This window comes from Aotus nancymaae, unplaced genomic scaffold (genome assembly GCF_030222135.1).
Source record: "Aotus nancymaae isolate 86718 unplaced genomic scaffold, 86718_ANA_hifiasm-v0.15.2.pri h1tg000067l, whole genome shotgun sequence".
Classification (NCBI taxonomy): domain Eukaryota; kingdom Metazoa; phylum Chordata; class Mammalia; order Primates; family Aotidae; genus Aotus; species Aotus nancymaae.
Window position 1 is genome coordinate 19,543,977 of NW_026988482.1, and position 21,100 is coordinate 19,565,076.

A 21,100-nucleotide genomic window follows, 5' to 3' on the forward strand; every position below is an offset into this window, starting at 1 on the left:
CCAGATAAGGAAGCTATGCACAGAGGGGCCAAGTAACTTGCCCGTGATCACCCAGCTCATGGGATGACACCCAGGGTTCCCTGGGTGAATATAATACTTTTTACAGTGATGGGAACATAGATTTGAGCTTGAGGGTTGTGGATAGATGGTAAGTTTCGTTTCAGGCGTATAGAACTTGAGTTACCTATTTGTTAGCTCTCATCCCAAAGCTTGAATGATGGTTTTCAAGAGAGATCGAGTTGGAGTACAGAATTCCCAAAGGCCTTCTGGAGTTGTCTTTGGCCCAAATGTAGGTGTCCCAAGGTGCTATATTGAGGCATCATGGAGTGTCTTGCCTACTGGGGCCCAACCCAGTCATGGTAGATCAGGCCAGGCCCACAGTGCTGGTCACAGAAGTGCCTCTGAAGTCTAAACACACTGCTCAGATGGGCCTGGTCTTCACATCCAATGAACGCCAACAACCTGAGCAAGAAACAGCTCTGAATAATAAAAAAACCTCAATCTTGACTTTATAATCCTTGTGTTTCTTATACTAGGAAGCCAGGACTTCAGGACAACACATGGTCAAGGAAACCTGAAAATCAGGTCTGAGAGTATCTAGCCTGGCCTTGAGAGATTTCCTCCTCAAGAATCCTAAGCTTCTGAGGCCTTGATTTGCCAGTAGGCAATGCCTAGCATCAATGTCAGGCAGAGGCTGGGGTTCCTGGTTTTAAATAGCCAAAACCTCTTTGTGAGATTTCCAAATGTAGAAGGGGACCTTGATAACAGGAAGCCACCCATTAGGATCAATGGACAAAGACTGCTCCAAGAGATTACTTTTAAGCTTGTGGGAACTCTGGAGCAGGACTTCTGCTGTCTGTTTCTATCTTGGCCCATGCAGATATATGAGGAACATATGTCAGGGCCAGGGTTAGGCCCAGGACACCTGTGAAATACTGCCATCCCTAGACAGCCCAGGAGACTGTTTACTTTGGGACCTGTAAAGGACCTACCTCCTGGGCTATAATGAAGATACATAGTTAACTTCATCATGCCCTCTGCCCTTCACCCACGGTCATTAACACACAGGGCCTGCTCAGTCGTGTCAGTAACAAGGACCTGTTCATATATGACTTCTGTATCCAAACCATTCTTCAAAGTTCACCTGGGTACCACCTGACACCCAGAGGCTAGACAACTGCCTCCTAGGTTACAAACTGCTCCCACACCTTCTCACTTTATCTGCTCCTTGGTCTCCCTAGGGACCTCTACATGGACACCAGAATGCTGGTGCTGTCTTAGTAAATATTAACCACATTTATGGGCCAAAATATCACAATTTCTAGACAGGCTTCTTGATTTTTAAGATGGAGATACTTGCTGCTCCCTTCACTGAGACTTCAGATTGGGCATCACACATGGTATAACTGATTGCTCAGGATATGCCAGGCGTTTTGCCATGTAGTGTCTTGTTACCTCATTGGGTGCTCCCAGCCCTGTGAGGTACGCGCCATGCTCTGCAAGTTTTCAGATGAGAAAACAGGCTTGGAGGTTGGGTATGTTTCCCAAGGTCACCTGGAGGAGACGGGGCAGAGCTGGGGCGCGTCTGGGTCTCCCGACTATGGCCTGAGAGCGGGATGTGAGTGGCCTGAGCCCTGGCGAGTCCGCGCCTTCGCAAACGAGACTTCCGGGATCCCGGAGGGGCCGGAAGTCGGGGCCTCTCTCGCTTCCGGCTCGGCCATTGTTTTTGCTTGAACGGGCAGTAGAGGTCTCCGGCTTCGTTGCCGAGTGCCACCGCGAGTGGGCCGGGACGCGGAGGGAGGCGCGGCCGGACCTCGGGTCGCCGACGCCGGCAGGGCCCGCGCTTCTTCCCTGCGGCAGGTGGCGCGGTCCCGGAGACTCTCAGAAGCCGCCCGATGTAGAGCCGCTTCTTTGTCCCATACCCCTGACTATCCGTGCGTGGCACGGAGCCGGGTATCTGCGGGTACAGCGATGAACAGGGCAGACGTGGCCAGGTGAGCGGCGCTGCTGAAGCCTGGTTTAACACGAAAGGTAGATCGCTGTTTTCCCAGCTCTTGCAGCGGGAAACTATGAACCGTCAGATTTGGGTCAGACCCAGGCTCGGAATCGCAAACGTGGAACGTGACTTGGAAATGCAAAACTCCAGTTGATATTTTAAAGTGCTGAGCATTTGTAACAGTTCGGGAAGTAGGAGAATGGCCTGAACTTCCTGCCTGTGTGGTATCTTAGAGCAGAGTTTACAGATTATTTTAAAGTACTTCTTTGTCTTTTTAAAGAGATTGAGACCCAGGGATCTGGGACGCTTGGTGAATTGGAAGTGCAGCACATATGCCCTAGGTACCACTAAGATGCTGATTTTCAATCGTTCAAAGTTTTCCTCCACTTCAGTATCAGCTAAATGTATCATATTCATTCGTTTCAGTGCCTCTGTGTGCCATGTACACACATGTACCAAGATGACTGGAAGTCAGTTCTGCCCTTTGTATACTCCCAGAAAGAGGGGAGACAGTCGTGTAAACCACAAACGATTATAGTGTGAGACGTGCTCTACTAGAGGTTTTTTTTTTTTTATTTTTATTTTTTATTTTTATTTTTTTTCGACTAGCGGTTTGAATGAAAAACGTAGTTTGGGATCACTACGACAATAACCACCCCTCTAAGCCTAGCGTGATTAGAGAAAGCTTTCTAGGGGAGGTGCATTGAGTAAAAAAAAGGTCTGGTATATTCTGATGCCACCTGATTCCTTTCCTTTTGTGGCCATCCAGCAGTTTGAAGGGTGAGAGTAGTCAGTTGTGCATAAACCAGTTAAAATAAAGGGTTATAGTGAGAGGTACACAACAGGAAGCTACCAGCACTCTTCCTGATGGGGCAATAAGGAAAGCCAAGAGAAAATGGCATTTGTTCATGGTCTTGACAGAAAGGTTGTCTCAAGTTGAAAGGAATAAGAAAAATTCAAACAAAAAGTGTATGTGGCTTCTAGCTGTGTCTCTACAGCTTTAGCTCCAAACTTTCTTTATTTTGCGTTTCTATCAGTAGAAGTTTGATAATGTACTCCCTTGATCATGTACTCCCTACATTGGTTTATTTGTAATTTAAACATGAGAACTACTATACAAATTATAATGCACATTATAAAACGTACATTAAATAGGAGTTAAATAACTTAGTATTTTCTCTTGCACCCTTTAAGATATCCTGCATTTCCCTATTACTATCTTTGTAGCATGAGTAATTGGGGCAAGAGGTAGGGGGTGTGGCTGGTTGTGAAGCGGGTAAGGCCAGGTTGTGAAGGGCTGTGACTGCAAGGCATAGACATTTAGATTTTATTCTGTAGGTAATGGGAGCCACTGAAACTTTAAGAAAGGCATCATTTGGAGAGATGCTTAGGGAGAATGCCCGGTTGTGTTCTTTTTTTCCTGGAGCTTTGTTTTTTAACTCAGTGGAAGATGTCATCATCCTGGGGCTGAACACTCCAAGAACTCTGATTTCTCTCTTGTTTCTGTAGGCAACACTGCCATCACACCTTTCCCCAACCCTGAAAAATAGCTCCTGAGACCTGAACTGTAGACCATCATTTTAATCGGGCCAATTGCAGCTGCAACAAGCTTCTCTTTGGGGTCACAATGACCACTGAAGGCAGAGGAAACGTAGGCCTCATCCTCAGGAGTACTGCTTTCCAGAAGCAGGAGGGGCGCCTGACTATGAAGCAGGAGCCAGCGAGCCAGACCTGGGGGCAGGGCAGCAGTCTCCAAAAGAACCATCCTCCTGTCTGCGAAATCTTCCGGCTACACTTCAGGCAATTATGTTACCACGAGATGTCTGGGCCACAGGAAGCGTTGAGCCGGCTCCGGGAGCTCTGCCGCTGGTGGCTCATGCCAGAGGTCCACACCAAGGAGCAGATCCTGGAGCTGCTGGTGCTGGAGCAGTTCCTAAGCATCCTCCCTGGGGAGCTCCGGACCTGGGTGCAGCTACATCACCCTGAGAGTGGTGAGGAGGCTGTGGCTGTGGTGGAGGATTTCCAGAGACACCTCAGTGGACCAGAGGAGGTAAGCAGTTGAGTCTAGAATGGTGTCCTGAACCATTCTCTAATGCTTGGGCTAGCCTAGGCATAGGCATTCTCCACTTCCCAGGCCCTAGGCTAGTTTGCCTTTAGGGTTCCTGAACTTGTCCTGTGGATAGAGGGGAAATAGTTTTGTGCTCCAAGCCGTAAACACAAATGCACATCCCAGCTAAGCTCTGTGATTCGCCTTGTGAAATACTGTGTTCTGAGCCTAGCTTCATCCTGGAGATTTACACAGTAATCCTGGCAGGTAGGGGATCTGCACGCTGTTAGAATAGAGTGATCAGGGGAAGATGGGCTTTTGGGTATGCTGATAATATGGGTCTTCGTTTGAGACTATCTCATTACTCACTTCCTTGGACTTCTCAGAGTCAATTTTCTCTTTTCCTGTTTCTTTGATTTTTTGAAAGGTGACATTTTTGGGCATTGTAATTATTTGTTCCTTTTGCTAGCTCTCAAAACCTAACTGGGATCTTTTTGCATCTTTAATTCTAATTTAAATTTTCCATATTTCCTGGAGTTCTCGCATATGTAATGCCAAGGTAATTTAAACTAGAGGAATAGTTGGGAAAAGTGAGCAGTGAGGCACATTGGAAAATCTGGTTTCTAGGACCATAGAGCTAACTAGCTCTGTGACCATGTGTCAGTCAGGGTTCAGCCAGAGAGGCAGAATCAATAGGAGAGAGAAGTGTGTGTGTGTGCATGCGCATGCGTGCCCGTGCATATGTGAAGAGATTTATTGCTGGCTGGATGCAGTAACACATGCCTTTAATCCCAGCACTTTGGGAGGCCAAAGTGGGTGGATCACTTGAGGTCAGGAGTTTGAGACCAGCCTGGCTAATATGGCAAAACCCTGTCTCTACTAAAAATACAAAAATTAGCCAGGTGTGGTGGTATGTGCCTATAATCCCAGCTACTGGGGAGGCTGAGGCAGGAGAATCACTTGAACCCAGGAGACAGAGATTGCAGTAAGCCAGGATCACGCCACTATACTCCAGCCTGGGTAACAGCAAGACTCCATCTTAAAAAAAAAAAAAAAGAGAGAGAGAGATTTATTGCTAGAAAGTATCTTATGTAATTGTGAGGCTGGCTAGGCAAGTCTGCAACCCATAGGCAGGCCATCAACAGGGGCAGCCCGAAACAGTGGCACAAGCTGAAATTGCAGTGTACAGGTGGAATTTCTTTCTTCTTTCTTTCTTTTTCTCCTCCTCCTCTTTTTCCTCCTCCTCCACCTCTTCCTCTTCCTCCTCCTCCACTACCTCCTCCTCCTTCTATTTCTCTTTCTTCTCCCTTCTTCCTCTTCTTTCTCCTTTCTTCATCTTCTTTTTTTTTTTTCTGAGACGGGGTCTTGCTGTGTTGCCCAGGCCAGAATGCAGTGGCATGAACTTGGCTCACTGCAAGCACAGCCTCCTGGGCTCAAGTGATCCTCTCACCTTAGCCTCCTGAGTAGCTGGTAACACAGTCATGTGCCACTACACCAGGCTTCTTTCATTCCTTCCTTCCTTCCTTCTTCTTCTTTCTTTTCTCTTTTCTTTTCTTTTTGTAAACATGTGGTCTTTCTATGCTGCCCAGGCTTGTTGTTGAACTCCTAGCCACAGGCGATCTTCTTGCCTTGGCCTCCCAAAGCACTGGGATTACAGGTATCAGCTACCACACCTGGCCTGGCATTTCTTCTTCATGGAACCTTTAGCTCTGCTTTTAAGGGTTTACCACTGATTGAGTCAGGCTCATGCATTCATCCATTATCTAGTATAATCTCCCTTATTTAAAGTAAACTTATTATGTGCTTTAATCATATTTTAAAAAGTTTACAGCAACACCTGGATTGATGTTTGATTAGTACCAAGTTGACACATCAAAAGATCATCACACCTTGGATAAGTTAGTTCCTCCTAATGAGTTTCAAATTGTTCCCCTGTAATATGAGCAGGGTGGACTAGAGGTCCCCTCTACTTTACCTCTTTGCACTTTACCAGGGGAAACCAGAATCGAAAATTTCCCAAGTACCCAATATATCATTTTATTCAATGCTTTTTTTTTCTGAGAGAGTCTCACTCTATTGCCCAGGCTGGAGCTCGGTGGCACAATTTTGGCTCACTTCAACCTCCACCCCCTGGGCTCAAATGATCTCCCATCTCAGCTCCCCTAGTAGCTGGAACTATAGATGTGAACCACCACATCTGGTTAATTTTGTATTTTTAGTAGAGACAGGGTTTTAGCATGTTGTCCAGGCTGATCTTGAACTCCTGAGCTCTAGTGAGCCACCTGCCGCATCCTCCCAAAGTGCTGGAATTAACAGATGTGAGTCACCATGCCCAGACTATTCAGTGCTTTTTTTAAAAAAGCATTGAATTACGTATCTATCACTAGGAAATCAGTTCTAGTTGATCAGGGTCCTGCAGCTAGACATTTTTCCAGGATTATTAGCAGTGCACATTTGTCATTATCAACCATCATTTTCTTTGTGTAAACAAGTAAGCACATATGAGTACATCAACCATCACAAGAGCCTAAAGAGCAGCTGAGCCAGCCATGGCAATGACAGGTGGCTGAAGACATATTTAGAGAACCATTTAGTGAGGGTGGCAGAAGGAAAATTTCCCTATTTCCTACTTGGTTTTGCTTAAGAAGTGAATGCTTCCTGGCTGGGCGCGGTGGTTCATGCCTGTAATCTCAGCACTTTGGGAGGCTAAGGTGGGCAGATCACCTGAGGTCAGGAGTTCGAAACCAGCCTGACTAACATGGAGAAACCCCACCTCTACTAAAAATACAAAAAATTAGCTGGGTGTGGTGGTGCACGCCTGTATCCCAGGTACTTGGGAGGCTGAAGCAGGAGAATCACTTGAACCTGGGAAGCGGAGGGCAAAGGTTGCGGTGAGCCACAGTTGTGTCATTGCACTCCAGCCTGGGCAATAAGAGCAAAACTCCATCTAAAAAAAAAAAAAAGAAGTGAATGCTTCCTCTATTAAAACTTTTAATGCTTTATCCATGTAGCCTCAGAAAAGGGTGACTGTTGAATCACAACCCAAGAAAATGCCTAGCAGTTGACAGGTAGGGCAGCTGAATACTCATGGCTCCAACCTGGGAGTAGGGTCCTTGGAGTCCATTTCTTACTCTTCCGCTACTGTCAGTGTTATGTTTTCTGACATGAAGGCATAAAGGCAGGACTGTCTTTCATAAGCAGGGATTCAGAAAATGTTTATAGAATGGCTAAATGAATAAACAGACTTTTCCATGGAAGTTTGCCAAGAGGAGATTAAGGAAGGTCCAGGTAAATTGGAATCATTTTGCTTATCAGGAGCAAGCCACTTTATTGCTGCAGAAGGAGCATGTACATGTATGTACATTGTGTCTGGGAAAGGGTTGTAGAGTGATCCCTGCTGGGCAGCAGAGTCATCCCTGCTGGGCAGAAGATGCAGAATGCTGTATCTTTTTTTTTTTTTTTTCTTATTTTTTTTTTCATTTTTTTTAGAATGCTATATCTTTTTTCACATACCATCAGAGTTACAAAACAAGCAGTGCAGCAATCATTATCTCCATTTGACAAGTGAGCACATGTAGTAAGCATTCCCTTGCCGAAAATATTTACCTGAAGTGTGGTTTTTACTGATTATCATCAAGTGTGAAGACCTGGATTTTCCATCTCCCTAGTTTCTAAGACAACAGCTTTTATCTAGGATTTTACTATGGAATGCCATATTAGAATGAGGTTTTCACATCTTCAAGAAAAGGAAACCTATGACTCTAATAGTCTGTTTCCATACTGCTATAAAGAACTACCTGAAACTGAGTAATTATGAAGAAAAGAGGTTTAATTGGCCCACAGTTTCTCAGGCTTAACAGGAAGCATGACTGGGAGGCCTTAGGAAACTTACAATCATGGCAGAAGGCAAAGAGGAAGCAAAGGCATTCTTCACATTGTGACAGAAGAGAATGCAGGGGGAAATGATACACATTTTCAAATGATCATTTTATATGAAAACTCACTATCACAAGAACAGCAAGGGGGAAATCCACCCTGTGATCCAATCATCTCCCACCAAGCCCCTCCTCCAATTTGACATGCGATTTGGGTGGGGACACAAATCTAAACCACTATTACTCTGTCCCTGGCTGCTTCCAAATCTCATGTTCCTCTTACATTGCAAAATACAATTATCCTTCTTAACAGTTCCCCAGTCTTAACTCATTTCAGCATTAACTCAGAAGTCCACAGTCCAAAGTCTTATCTGAGACATGGTAAGTCCCTTTCACCTATGAGCCTGTAAAATCAAAAACTAGTTAGTTACTTCTAAGATACAATGGTGGTACAGGCATTTGATAAATGCTCCCATTCCAAATGGGAGAAATTGGCTAAAACAAAGGGGTTACATGTCCCATGCAAGTCCAAAACCCAGTAGGACAATCATTAAGTCTTAAAGCTCCAAAAATAATCTCCTTTGACTCCATGTCTCACATCCAGGTCATACTGATGGAAAAGATTGGTTCCCAAGGCCTTGGGCATCTCAGCCTCTGCGGCTCTGCAGGGTATAGCCCCCATGGCTGCATTCACCAGCTGACATTGAGTGCCTGTACCTGGGTGCAAGCTGTTGGTGGATTTATCATTCTGGGGTCTGGAGGATGGTGGCCCTCTTCTCACAGCTCCACTAGGCAATACCTCAGTGGGACTCTGTGTGGGGGCTCCAACCTTACATTTCCCCTCCACACTGCCTTAGTAGAGGTTCTCCATGACGGCTCTGACCCTGCAGCAGAATTCTGTCTGGACATCCAGGTGTTTCCATACCTCCTCTGAAATCTAGGAGGAGGTTCCCAAACCTCAACTCTTGCCTTCTGCACACCCACAGGCCCAACACCACGTGAAAGGTGCCAAGGCTTGAGGCTTGCACCTTCTGAAGACAGCCCATGCTATACCTTGGCCTCTTTTAGCCATGGCTGGAGCTGGACTGACTGGGACCATGTCCTGAGGCTGCACAGAGAGCTAGACCCTGGGCCTGGCCTATGAAAGCATTGTTTCTTCCTAGTCCTCCAGGCCTGTGATGGGAGGGGTTGCTGTGAATGTCTCCGAAATGCCTTGGAGACATTTTCCCCATTGTCTTGGCTATTAACATTTGACTCCTCTTTACTTACTCAAATTTCTGCAGCAGGCTTGAATTTCTCCCCAGAAAATGGGTTTTTCTTTTCTACCATGTGGCCAGGCTGCAAATTTTCCAAACTTTTATGCTCTGCTTTCCTCTTAAATATTAAGTTCCAGTTTCAGATCTCTTTGTTCACAAATATTGTGGACACTTTTTAGAAACAGCCAGGTCACTTCTTGAATGCTTTACTGTTTAGAAATTTCTTCTGCCAGATATCCTGAATCATCTCTCTCAAGTTCCAAGTTCCACAGATCTCTAGGGAAGGGGCAAAATGCTGTTGGTCTCTTTGCTAAAGCATAGCAAGAATGACCTTTGCTCCAGTTCCCAATAAGTTTCTCATCTCCATCTGAGACCACATCAGCCTGGACTTCATTGTCCATATCACTATCAGCATTTTATTCAAAACCATTCAACAAGTCTCTAGGAAGTTCCAAACTTTCCCACATCTTCCTGTCTCCTTCTGAGCCCTCCAAACTGTTACAACGTCTGCCTGTTACCCAGTTCCAAAGTTGCTTCCACATTTCCAGGTATCTTTATATCAGTGCCCCACTTTCCTGGTACCAATTTTCTGTATTAGTCTGCTTTCACACTGCTATAAAGAACTACCTGAGACTGGGTAATTTATGAAGAGAAGAGGATTAATTGACTCACAGTTCTGCAGGCTTAACAGCAAGCATGACTGGGAGGCCTCAGGAAACTTACAATCATAGTGGAAGGTGAAGGGGAAGCAAGGAACTTCTTCACATTGTGGCAGGAGAGAGAGAGCACACAGAGGGAAGTGCCACACACTTTTAAACAATCAGATCTCTTGAGAACTCACTATTACGAGAATAGCAAGGGGGAAATCTGCCGCCCACCACTGTGATCCCATCACTTCCCACCACGCCTCTCCTTCTATTTGACATGAGATTCGGGCAGGGACACAAATCCAAACCATATCAAAGTCCTAGATAATGAACAGGAACTTTGCTAGGATTTAATTATTAGTGAATTACAAAGTTGAATTATCACAGTGCAGTAAGTTCTATCTTCTGCCAATACCCAAAGCTCCTGTATTGAAGAGCTGTGACTCCCATTTTAGGGAGTCTTTCAGTTTCAAAAACCCTTTCAGTGGGAGAGCTTGGGAACTACAGAATCTAGGGAGCCTGCTGGTTCTAGCAGTTCTAGCACTACACTGGTGAGATAAATATTAAAGGAGAGAGTCCCTTAACATCTCAGCAGATGCAACCTAATAGGACAAATCCTGTGTGGTTTATTGAAGAGGAAGTTATTTTTACTTCATGCTGTGCTATGTACATACCAGAGCAAGTGAACTTTAAAATGTGCCTTATTTAGATAGCATTTTAGGTTTTCTGCCCCACATACTGGTAAAAGCAGTAACCATGAGATTGTGAGGAGCTGGTTTGATGACAGTAAGCAAGGGTTAGATGTCTATGCTCTGAGGTATTCTCAAGGTCTCCACAAGTTAGTGTTATCTGATCTTATTTGGCTTTTTAAATATAAATTATTGAGGAGAGGTAATATATATTGAAAACTGAGTTTGCAGATAACCTTAAAGTCTTTTAGTAAAATATCAAGAGGAAGTCAGCAGATATTAATTGAACACTAATGTAGGGCTATATGTTGTTTTGGAGCTAGTGATCAAAAGTTCTTATCCTTAAAATGTTACATTCTGTTGGGGAAACATAGACAATAAAGACCTAAGTAAAATTACTTAAAGATTAATACATGTAATATAGAGATTACAGTGCTTTAATTGAGTCTGACTATCTGCTTTGTCAGTGTGTTTAGGGAAAGCTTCTCTGAAGAGGAGACAGTTTTTCTCAGAGAAACTGGAAAAGCTCTCGAGGTTTGCCAGCTACTGTTCTGGGTATTGCTTCAGCTGTTAGCGTCAGTAGCATTATTTGTGCACATGAACATACACATACCTATCTTTTTTTTTTTTAAGATCCTTTGTACTTTTTTTTTTTTAAGATGAAGTCTCACTCTGTTACCCAGGCTGGAGTGCAGTGGTGCAATCTTGGCTCACTGCAACTTCCACTTCCCGGGTTCAAGTGATTCTCCTGCCTCAGCCTCTTGAGTAGTTGGAACTACAGGTGCATGTCACCACACCCGGCTAATTTTTTTGTATTTTTAGTAGTGACAGGGTTTCGCCATGTTGGCCAGGCTGGTCTCAGACTGCTGACCTTAAGTGATCCACCCACCTCAGCCTCCCAAAGTGCTGGGATTGCAGGTGGGAGTCACCACGCCCAGCCTATTGTTTGTACTTCTGACTGTTCCTTTCTGTCAGCTAATGCTCTAGAGAATGTACTGAATTGCTCTCCTGGCTCCCTTTTTAAATGGTTCTTCCTAAGAAAATATGTGTCTGAAGACCTGACACAGAGTGTAAATGGTTATGGAATCTGGTTTTCAAGCTCCTACCAAGAGGGTCAACAGAGGTATGGCGAGTAGAATTGGGAGCTTTAGATTCTGCTTTCAGTTTTTTTCCCCCAGTAGGCTGTAGTGGTGGGCTGGAAGGACACTCTGGCTCTTCTTTTTCCTAACTTTCTTTCTGGAGAGGGCTGCCTAGAGGTTTGGGGTTCAGTACTTTCAAGGATGCTCTTTTGAACCCAGTTTTATCTCCCTGTCTCTAGGTTTCAGCCCCAGCACAGGAGCAGGAAATGCATTTGGAGGAGATGACAGCTCTGGCTGCAACAAAGGAATCTCCTCCTGCATCACCCCTCAGTGGGGGCTCAGACCCTGGAGCCCACCTGCAGCCTCCTTATGACCCAAGGACACACCACTTCGCCAGTGGGGACTTTGGTACTTATCTCCCCAACTTTGGCCTTAAGTCATGCCTCCTTTCTCTTCTCTAGAGACTCCTTTCCTTTATCTGCCCATCTCCTACCCCATGGAATCCCTCATTGCTCTGCTGTCTTTCCTCCTTCCCTAGTGACCCTATTTGTTCCTTTTGCTTATTCTCTAATCATTCATGTGTTTAGTAAGTTTTCATCAAGCACATGTCATAGGAAAGGCACTGACAGAGACCAGAGAGATGTAGTACATCTATTGTCACTGATTTCAAAGAGTTGTTTTTCGAGGTAGAAGGATGAGTTAGTCACGTGTAAGAAGAAGCAACCTCATAAGATGCGCATGAATGATATCTGTTCCTCAGGCATTTGATCCTGTCACAGATGAGCAATGTGGGCATTGTAAAAAGTGATCACTGGGTAAAAAACAAGATCACTGTGGACTGGAACTGATAATTGATGCTTCATGAAGGAGATAGCAGTGTATTGGGCAGTAAAAATGTGGAAGAATTTTGAAGGGGAGAGAAAAGTAGTAGGCATGCCTTTAGAAGATACAACAAAGACTCTAAGCTGGGGATTCCTTGAGCCCTGATTGAGGTGGAGTCAGGGAAGACTATATTTGGGCCTTGTTTATACAGGACCTTGAGCTTGAGCTGGAAGATTTTGGGAGCCAAGGATAATGTGTTAGAAATAGTATGTCAGGAGGATTACTCTGGCACAGATGAGCATTGTGGATTGAATGGGAAGGAGCCTTAGTTGAAGGCTAGTGCAGTAGAATAGATGTGAAGTGATTAATGCCTAAAGTGCAAAGAGAGGAATGGGCAAGGATAAATGTAAAAAATGTTATCATGGAAGCATGGAACCATGGGACTTGAGTTTGAAAGGAGAGGCAAGGGAAATTACAACGTTTTGGCCAATGATGGAATCACTGAGGGAAATTGAGAAATCCGAAAGAAAGGTGATAAGAACATTTTATTTATTTATTTCATGTTATTTATTTATTTATTTATTTTAGAGCGCTAGGATCTCACTCTGTCACCCAGGCTGGACTGCATTGGCACAATCATAATAGCTTACTGTACCCTTGAACTCCTGGGCTCAAGAAATCCTCCCAATATGGCCTCCTAGAACTATAGGCATGACACCATGACCAGCTCTTTTTTGAAAAAAAAGCTTTTTATAGAAATGGGGTTTCTTTCTGGGAGCAGTGGCTTACATATTTGTAATCCCAGTACTTTGGGAGGTGGAGTCAGGTGGATCACTTGAGTTCAGGAGTTCCAGACTAGCCTGGCCAACATGGTGAAACCCCATCTCTACTTAGCAAGTGCTTGTAATCCCAACAACTCCAGAGGCTGAGGCAGGAGAATTGCTTGAGCCTGGGAGGCAGATGTTTCAGTGAGCCAAGATCATGCCACTGTACTCCAGCAGAGTGAGACTCTGTCTCAGAAAGAAAGAGAGAAAGAGAGAGAAAAAAAGAGGAGAGAAAAAAAGAGAAGAGAGAGAAAAAAATTGAAAGACAGAAAGAGAAAAAGAGAAAAAAGGGGAAGGGGAAGGGAGAGAAGAGAAAAGGAAAGAGGAAAGGGATGGAAAGGAAGGTAGTGAAAAAGATCTCCTTATGTTTCCCGGGCTGGTCTTGAACTGCTAGCCTCAAGCTGGCCTCCCACCTCAGCCTAGAACATTCATCCATTCTAGACACTGAACTTAAGGTGTTGCAGGACACCCAAGTGAAATGTCCCATAGACAGCAGGAGGCGTGTGGTAGGGGTCTAGGAGAGAAGTAAGAACTGTGAGAGCAGTATTAAAGTGATGAGAGTTGGTGAGATTGCTGATGGAAAGAACAAGGAAGCACTGGGGCCTGAGTTGCAAGAGTCCATAATGAGAGTGCAGGAGCAGGAAGAGGAACCAGGGCATGAGGAACCACAACTGTGAGGGGAAAATCAGGGCTGGCTGGTGCTAGAGAAGCCATGGGAGAGAGTGTGGCCAGAATAGCTTCCTTGAAAAAGGTTGAAGAGAGTGGGGGTTTGGAGGAACACCCAGTTCTCAGCTTGACCTGGGACCTTGTACTGTGCCCTCTAGGGTAAATTCACAGCACACTTGGGATAAGGCCTTATTATGGAAGAGGGTAAGAGTCTGTGTGTGTGAGGTGCCTGGGTTCTTATTGGGAACATAGATCTTACAGGAGCCGGAAGCAGGGCTTGTCCTACTCATAGCTTTCTTTTCTCCCTCAGCTCAATGTGCGTTTCCAGTTCCTACCCTTCCTCAAGTGGGAAACTCAGGAGACCAAGCAGAGGCAACTGTACTTCGGATGGTCAGGCCCCAGGTGAGTTTGGTTCTTTCTGTTTTTACCACGTCCCCATGACTCTGGTCCAGGAATGGCTAGAGGTCTCACCACCAGGACTCTGCCCCATCCGAGACTGTTCCTGTGTCTCTCCTGCCTAATTACTTCCCTGGAGGTAATGGATTCTGTCTTGCCCTGGACTTGTCCTTTTTGAGGTATAATCTCAGCTCCTCTCTCCCACACTTTTGCCCATGAAGAGCCCATACCCTGTGCCCTCTGTACCCCTGACGACTCTGCACTTCAGGCTGTGAATGTTTCTGAGCGATCGGAGCTTGTCATTCCAGGATACTGTGGTGTTTGAGGACCTGTCTGTAGACTATACTCAGAAGAAACAGAAATGTCCTGCACTCAGTCAGAGAGCAATGCACTGGAATGTGATGCCAGAAAATGACCACAGCATGGCCTCCTTGGGTAATGATTCTGTTTCCTAGTCTCTTAGAGTCTACACGCTGCACATTCTGTCTGCTATATTTCCTGTCTTTTTAAACTTTTTACTATGAAAATTTCCAAATGTAAACTAGAGTGAGTAATGTAGGGACCGTTGCTGCATTCATCACTGAGATTCAACAGTGATCAGCATTCTCTTCACCTCATTATGAATTGATATAGTATGGTTTTTTTTTTTTGAGATCGAGTTTCGCTCTTGTTACCCAGGCTGGAGTGCAATGGCGTGATCCTGGCTCACTGCAACCTCTGCCTCCTGGGTTCAGGCAATTCTCCTGCCTCAGCTTCCTGAGTAGCTGGGATTACAGGCACGCGCCACCATGCCCAGCTAATTTTTTGTATTTTTAGTACAGACGAAGTTTCACCATGTTGACCAGGATGGTCTCAATCTCTTGACCTTATGATCCACCCACCTTGGCCTCCCAAAGTGCTGGGATTACAGGTGTGAGCCACCGCGTCCGGCCCCATAGTATGGTTTTGATAGGGCTTCTTAGTTGTAAGGAATAGAGAGCCACTCAAGTTATTATTAAAGTAAGGAACTATGAGCCTTGGCTTAAAGGAATGGGAACCCAGAAGAAACTGATCAGCTAGACCAGACTGTGGGAAGCAGAGCCTTGACCCTGGGAGCCTGAGCAGCAAAAACAAATGGATGTTGATGCCTGTGTTCCAATGTGAATGTAATGCAACTGCTCACAGTGTATCTGTTTTCTCTCTGCTTGTCCTCCTCCTCCTGCCCATTTTCTTCACTGTGAATTTTTTGTTCTTTTCATAGCTCTTTCCTAATTGTACTTTCTGTTCTCTTACACTTGTTGCCTGCTGTGTCTCCTAATTGCTTGGCTTCTCTCCATACATCCCTTCAGATTCCATTGCTACTCATAATTGCCTTAATTTTGCCCTACCTCCAGTTCCAAATTTCCTTAGAGACGAATTCCCATTACTATGGCCATTACCCATTATCTCACTTGGGTAGAGCTTTGGCTCAGGCCACAGCAGAGGCTGAAGACCAACCTACAGATAAGGTGCCCTCAAGTCTAGTACCTGGTGCTGGTCCAATCACCTGTCGCTCATCATGGGATGTTCAGGGTCACTTGGCACAAAGCATAACTGTCTAAGCATCCCTCTCTGCAAACACTGGGGCAGAGCAGTTTCCTGAAAGGGCTTCTTGGCAGGGCAGATCCTGTGATTGATGAATTTAGGGCAGTCTTGTTACTGTTCTGACATACAAGATCTGTTCTTTTTGTACACTTTTCTTATCATACCTCCATAATATAAATTTCTTGTCAACTCACTCTCATTTTTTTCCCTGTCTCTTTCTTACATTTGGCTTGAAGTATTTTCCAGCCTCCTCTCTCCCAACACCTTTTCTGAGAACAATGGAACCATGCAATATTATGGTTGGAAGGGAACTTACATGTTCATGACTTTGCTAAGGAGACATAGCACGAGAGTGACTTCTGTAAGATCACAGCATGCTTTGCAGTCCAGTTTTTTGCTTTCCAATGGCCCTTCTGACTTGGTTCTGCTGGCTCAGTCTCTTTTTTTTCTTTTTTTCATTTTTTTTTCTTCTTTATTATTTTTTCTTTTGTTAAGATGCTGTTGACATTTCTGTTCTCATAGGCTCAGTCTCTTTTTTTACGCCTTTCTCCATTGACCATCTTCCCTTTCCTATCCCTAAGGAAAAAATTGAGCTATTAATATTTCTCATTTGCTCTTGCTCTCAACGTTTTGTCTCAATTCTTAACCATAATGTGACTTTTTTTCGGGTACATAAGCTGTTAATGATTCTCTGTCTTAAACAGGACAAGAAATGAGTAAAAGTTGTTGCCTTCTTTCTTTTGGCAGCAGGTGAGAACAAGCTGGAGAGTTCAGAGTTGACTCCAAAGAAGGAAATTTTTAAATCATCTAATAGGACATCTGGGGAACTCTTTGGGGTGGTTCCTGGGGGAACAGAGACTGGAGATGTTTGTGAACATACTTTCAAGGAGTTAGAAGGACAAACCTCAGATGAAGAAGGGAGCAGACTAGAAAATGATTTCTTGGAAATAACAGATGAAGATAAGAAAAAATTCACAAAAGACAGATTCAACAAATATAAGGAAGTTGGGGAACATCCACGTCTGTCCTCCAGTCCTGCTGAAAATGAAGAAATTTTAAAAGGACAGAAATCCTATCAATGTGATGAATGTGGCAAAGCTTTCAATCGGAGCTCTCACCTTGTTGGCCATCAGAGAATCCACACTGGAGAGAAACCCTATGAGTGTAATGAGTGTAGGAAGACCTTCAGGCAAACCTCTCAGCTCATTGTTCATCTCAGAACCCACACGGGGGAAAAACCCTATGAATGCAATGAGTGTGGAAAGGCCTATAGGCATAGCTCCCATCTCGTTCAACACCAGAGACTCCATAATGGGGAGAAACCCTATAAATGTAATGAATGTGCAAAAGCCTTTACTCAGAGTTCCCGACTCATTGACCACCAGAGAATCCATACTGGGGAGAAACCTTATGAATGCAATGAGTGTGGAGAGGCATTCATTCGAAGTAAAAGTCTTGTTCGACATCAGGTCCTGCATACTGGTAAGAAACCTTACAAATGTAATGAGTGTGGGAGAGCGTTCTGTTCCAATAGAAATCTCATTGACCACCAGAGAATCCACACTGGAGAGAAGCCTTACGAATGTAGTGAATGTGGCAAAGCCTTCAGTCGGAGTAAATGTCTTATTCGACATCAGAGCCTCCACACTGGGGAAAAGCCATACAAATGTAGTGAATGTGGGAAAGCCTTCAATCAGAACTCTCAACTTGTTGAGCATGAGCGAATTCATACTGGAGAAAAGCCTTTTGAATGTAGTGAGTGTGGTAAGGCATTCGGTCTGAGTAAATGTCTTATTCGGCACCAGAGACTTCACACAGGTGAAAAGCCCTATAAATGCAATGAGTGTGGAAAATCCTTCAATCAAAACTCACACCTTATTATACACCAGAGAATTCACACTGGTGAGAAACCTTATGAATGTAATGAGTGTGGGAAGGTATTCAGTTATAGCTCCAGCCTTATGGTACATCAGAGAACCCATACTGGGGAAAAACCTTATAAATGCAATGATTGTGGGAAAGCTTTTAGTGACAGCTCACAGCTTATTGTGCACCAGAGAGTTCACACCGGAGAGAAACCTTATGAATGTAGTGAGTGTGGGAAAGCCTTTAGTCAGCGTTCCACTTTTAATCACCACCAGCGAACTCATACTGGAGAGAAGCCCTCAGGTCTGGGTTGGTCAGTTTCTTGAGGTATGGTTCTCTGAGACAGAGAGCAAGGACCTTTGAGTTAAGCTTTCTTTATAAGAAGGATGTTCACATTGGTTTCCCGGAGCCACTAGTCACAGTGATTCCCTACTTGCTTTTCCTTGGATCACTAAGGTGAGAGAGTAGGAGTAACTTATTCCAGTTCTTACCCACTGTTAGGAAGATGAGGACTACACATGTCATTTAATTGTAGGTTTCGTTTTTTTTTTTTTATATATTTAAATTTTAACTATTTTAAAATCTATTTCATTTCTTAGTTATGCATCTCAAAATCAGACTCCATGCTTTTCAAAGACAGAGATAATATCTTCTGTATTCTATCCTACTTCCTCCATTTCACCATTTATACAAAGTCATTCAACAAGGCTGATTCATGCCTTCCTGCCTCTTGGCTGTGGCCCTCCCCATCTACTCTTTAAACTTTAATCTATAGCCTTTCATTGCTTTCATTCCTTATCTAGGAAACGTTTTCTTCTGTTTGCTAATCTTTGTCTCTCACAATTTTTGAAATCCATCTCATCTCTTAAATACTTTCTTCTTCAAATGCTTCTTTATTTTTCTTCAACTTCTCTTGATTTGACCTCAATGCTTTGAATTCACTGGTGCTACAATATGTAACTGTTGTTAAATTGCCTTGTAAATTTTGTGTGTCTGTATACTTTTATAATAACTTGTTGTAGGCTCTTTGAGGTCAGGTATGTATTTCTTTCCAATATAGATCGTATTTTGTACACATCAGTTGTTAAATAAATAATTTTTAAAATCTCAACTCTCATATTGAATTATCCTTAAAGTATGCACAATCTTTCTCCCCTTCCCAGCTGGACTAGATGCCTCTTTTTTTGTTTGTTTGTTTGTTTTTGAGATGGAGTCTCACTCTGTTGCCCAGGCTGGAGTGCAGAGGTATAATCTCGGCTCACTGCAACCTCCACCTCCCAGGTTCAAGTGATTCTCTTGCCTCAGCCTCCCAAGTAGCTGGTACTACAGGTGTGCACCACCATGCCTGGCTAATTTTTGTATTTTTAGTAGAGATGGGGTTTCACCATTTTGGCCAGGATGGTCTTGATCTCTTGACCTCGTGATCCTCCCTTTTTGGCCTCCCAAAGCGCTGGGATTACAGGCATGAGCCATTGCACCTGGCCAGGACTAAATGCTTTGAAAGATGGAAGTCCATCTCATCATAGAATATCATATACAGAGATCTCATTCATATCTTTTGCAGGTACTCCTGGAAGTCTTAACTACTCTTACTTTAGCCTCAAAATGCGAATGGATTTGTGCGTGTGTGTGTGTGTGTGTATATATGTGAAAGAGAGAGGTGTGTGTGTGTGTGTGTGTGAATGTGTGTGTATCTAGGTATTTAGTTGGGCAGTCATATCCCACTGATATGGACTTTGCCCTCCATGCTAATTCTAGTTCTGAACTTGCTGACTGTACTCTGCTTCCTAAATTAACAGATTAAAAGAACTGTGTCAAAATTTACTGCACAGAAGACTTGACTTTCATAGCAGTGGTACAGGTGATTGAAAATCCAGCTGGCAGCATTCCCTGATGTTTGGAATTCACTATGGCGAGGCTTGTGGCAAGACAATAGGTTCACAGTAATCTGTTTTCCTTATTAATTAGTCCTATCTACCTACAACTGCCATCTTAATTTAAAGATGAGAGCTGTACTTTTAATTATCATAATTGTCTTCTGAACCATCTTTTATTCCCCAAAGACATAAGAAAATAAATCTCAGCAGATTTTTTCTCCTTCTACCATCACAAGTCAGTCCATGAGCTTAACAACTTTTCCCTTCCACCCTTGCAATATGGCCCAGATCTAGGGAACCTTTGCCTCTGGTATTCACCACTTCTTTTTCCATCCCTTAAACTTATCTTAACAGGTTGACAGGATCTGCAGTGTGACAGAGTAGAGGAGGAGGCTAGAGGAGCCACGTCAGTTATGTAATCTGGAGGGGAGATTTTGTGAGGTGTGGTGTATGTCTTGACATAGAAGAAAAGGTGGAATTGAGGCATAAGAAAATAAGATTAGATGTGATTCTAAGGGAGACAGCTCAGACAAGTTTAGAAAGAATAATAGGAGTCCAGAAAACATTATTGAACTCAAGATACAACTGAAAATTTGCCACTTATGAATATAAATTTTAAATTTATTTTCAACTATATATTTGGTATGTGTTTCTGTTTTCCTTTTGGAAGATATGCCAATGAGACTTTTCATTGTTTTAATTTGGAAGCTCCCAGATCCCACAGACAAGCCCAACCCTATATGAGCACATGGGTCCAGCTCTCCACCCTGAGTTGGACGTTTCTGGTTAAGTCTTCAATATAAAGATCCTGCCCATTAGGTGCTGCAATTTTACCTTCTGGTTCTTCTCTGCTCGTCGCCTACCACACTAACCCTCTAGAAGTTGGGAACCTGCACTCTTCATAACTAAGGTGGGAATAGTAGGGAAAAAAGAGTAAATGTGGGGAATACTACACCAGTCTGGTGTAGTTTTCATTAAACATGACTCCCTTGACATCCTTGAAAGCCTCAGGCTTTTGGATAGAGGAAAATTGGCTGCATTTGAAAGACATACCTCAAATTCTATTGGTTATTACTAGTATAAACTTAAAAAAAAATTTTTAATCCAAATTGTTATGTTGCTGAATTATTTTTAGTTTTAATTGTTTTTCAGTTTCATTTTCTAGGTATATAATAAATCAATGGCTCCTTTAGGTTTTAATTTTCTTTTTTTTTCTGGAAGACAGGGTCTCAGTTTCTTGCCCAGGCTGGAGTACAGTGATGTGACCACAGCTCAGTGCAGCCTCAACTTTCCAGGCTCAGGTGATACTCCCACTTCAGCCTCCTGAGTAGCCAGGACTATAGGTGCATGCCACCATGCCCAGCTAATTTTTTGTATTTTTTGTAGAGATGGGTTTTCACTATGTTGCCAAGGCTGGTCTTGAACTCCTGGGCTCAAGCGATTGCCCTGTCTTGGCCTACAATAGTGCTGAGATTACACGTGTGAGCCAGCCGTATT

General features: G+C 43.8%; 1 protein-coding gene across 3 annotated transcripts; it reads left to right on the top strand.

Annotated features, from left to right (window-relative positions):
* Positions 1 to 1,704: 1,704 nt before the first annotated feature.
* Positions 1,705 to 18,837, top strand: ZKSCAN7 (zinc finger with KRAB and SCAN domains 7). Of its 3 annotated transcripts, none has more exons than XM_021676141.2 (6): positions 1,705 to 1,994; positions 3,506 to 4,046; positions 11,829 to 11,997; positions 14,212 to 14,303; positions 14,606 to 14,732; positions 16,608 to 18,837. In XM_021676141.2, exons 2-6 carry the CDS (start codon positions 3,624 to 3,626, stop codon positions 18,050 to 18,052), a joined length of 2,256 nt encoding a protein of 751 aa, XP_021531816.2. In that variant the 5' UTR covers positions 1,705 to 1,994; positions 3,506 to 3,623; the 3' UTR covers positions 18,053 to 18,837. The 3 variants fall into 3 exon arrangements, with proteins under 3 accessions (XP_021531816.2, XP_021531817.2, XP_064223056.1); XM_021676142.2 differs by having other exon boundaries at positions 1,888 to 1,994; positions 16,611 to 18,837; XM_064366986.1 differs by lacking the exon at positions 1,705 to 1,994 and having other exon boundaries at positions 2,573 to 4,046.
* Positions 18,838 to 21,100: the final 2,263 nt, after the last annotated feature.

Bases quoted from the DNA above. Each gene is read 5' to 3' on its own strand.
- ZKSCAN7 (XM_021676141.2), top strand. From the start codon at position 3,624: ATGACCACTGAAGGCAGAGGAAACGTAGGCCTCATCCTCAGGAGTACT. The intron at 4,047-11,828 runs GTAAGCAGTTGA...CCCTGTCTCTAG, and splicing joins ACCTCAGTGGACCAGAGGAG to GTTTCAGCCCCAGCACAGGA. The intron at 14,304-14,605 runs GTGAGTTTGGTT...TTGTCATTCCAG, and splicing joins TTCGGATGGTCAGGCCCCAG to GATACTGTGGTGTTTGAGGA.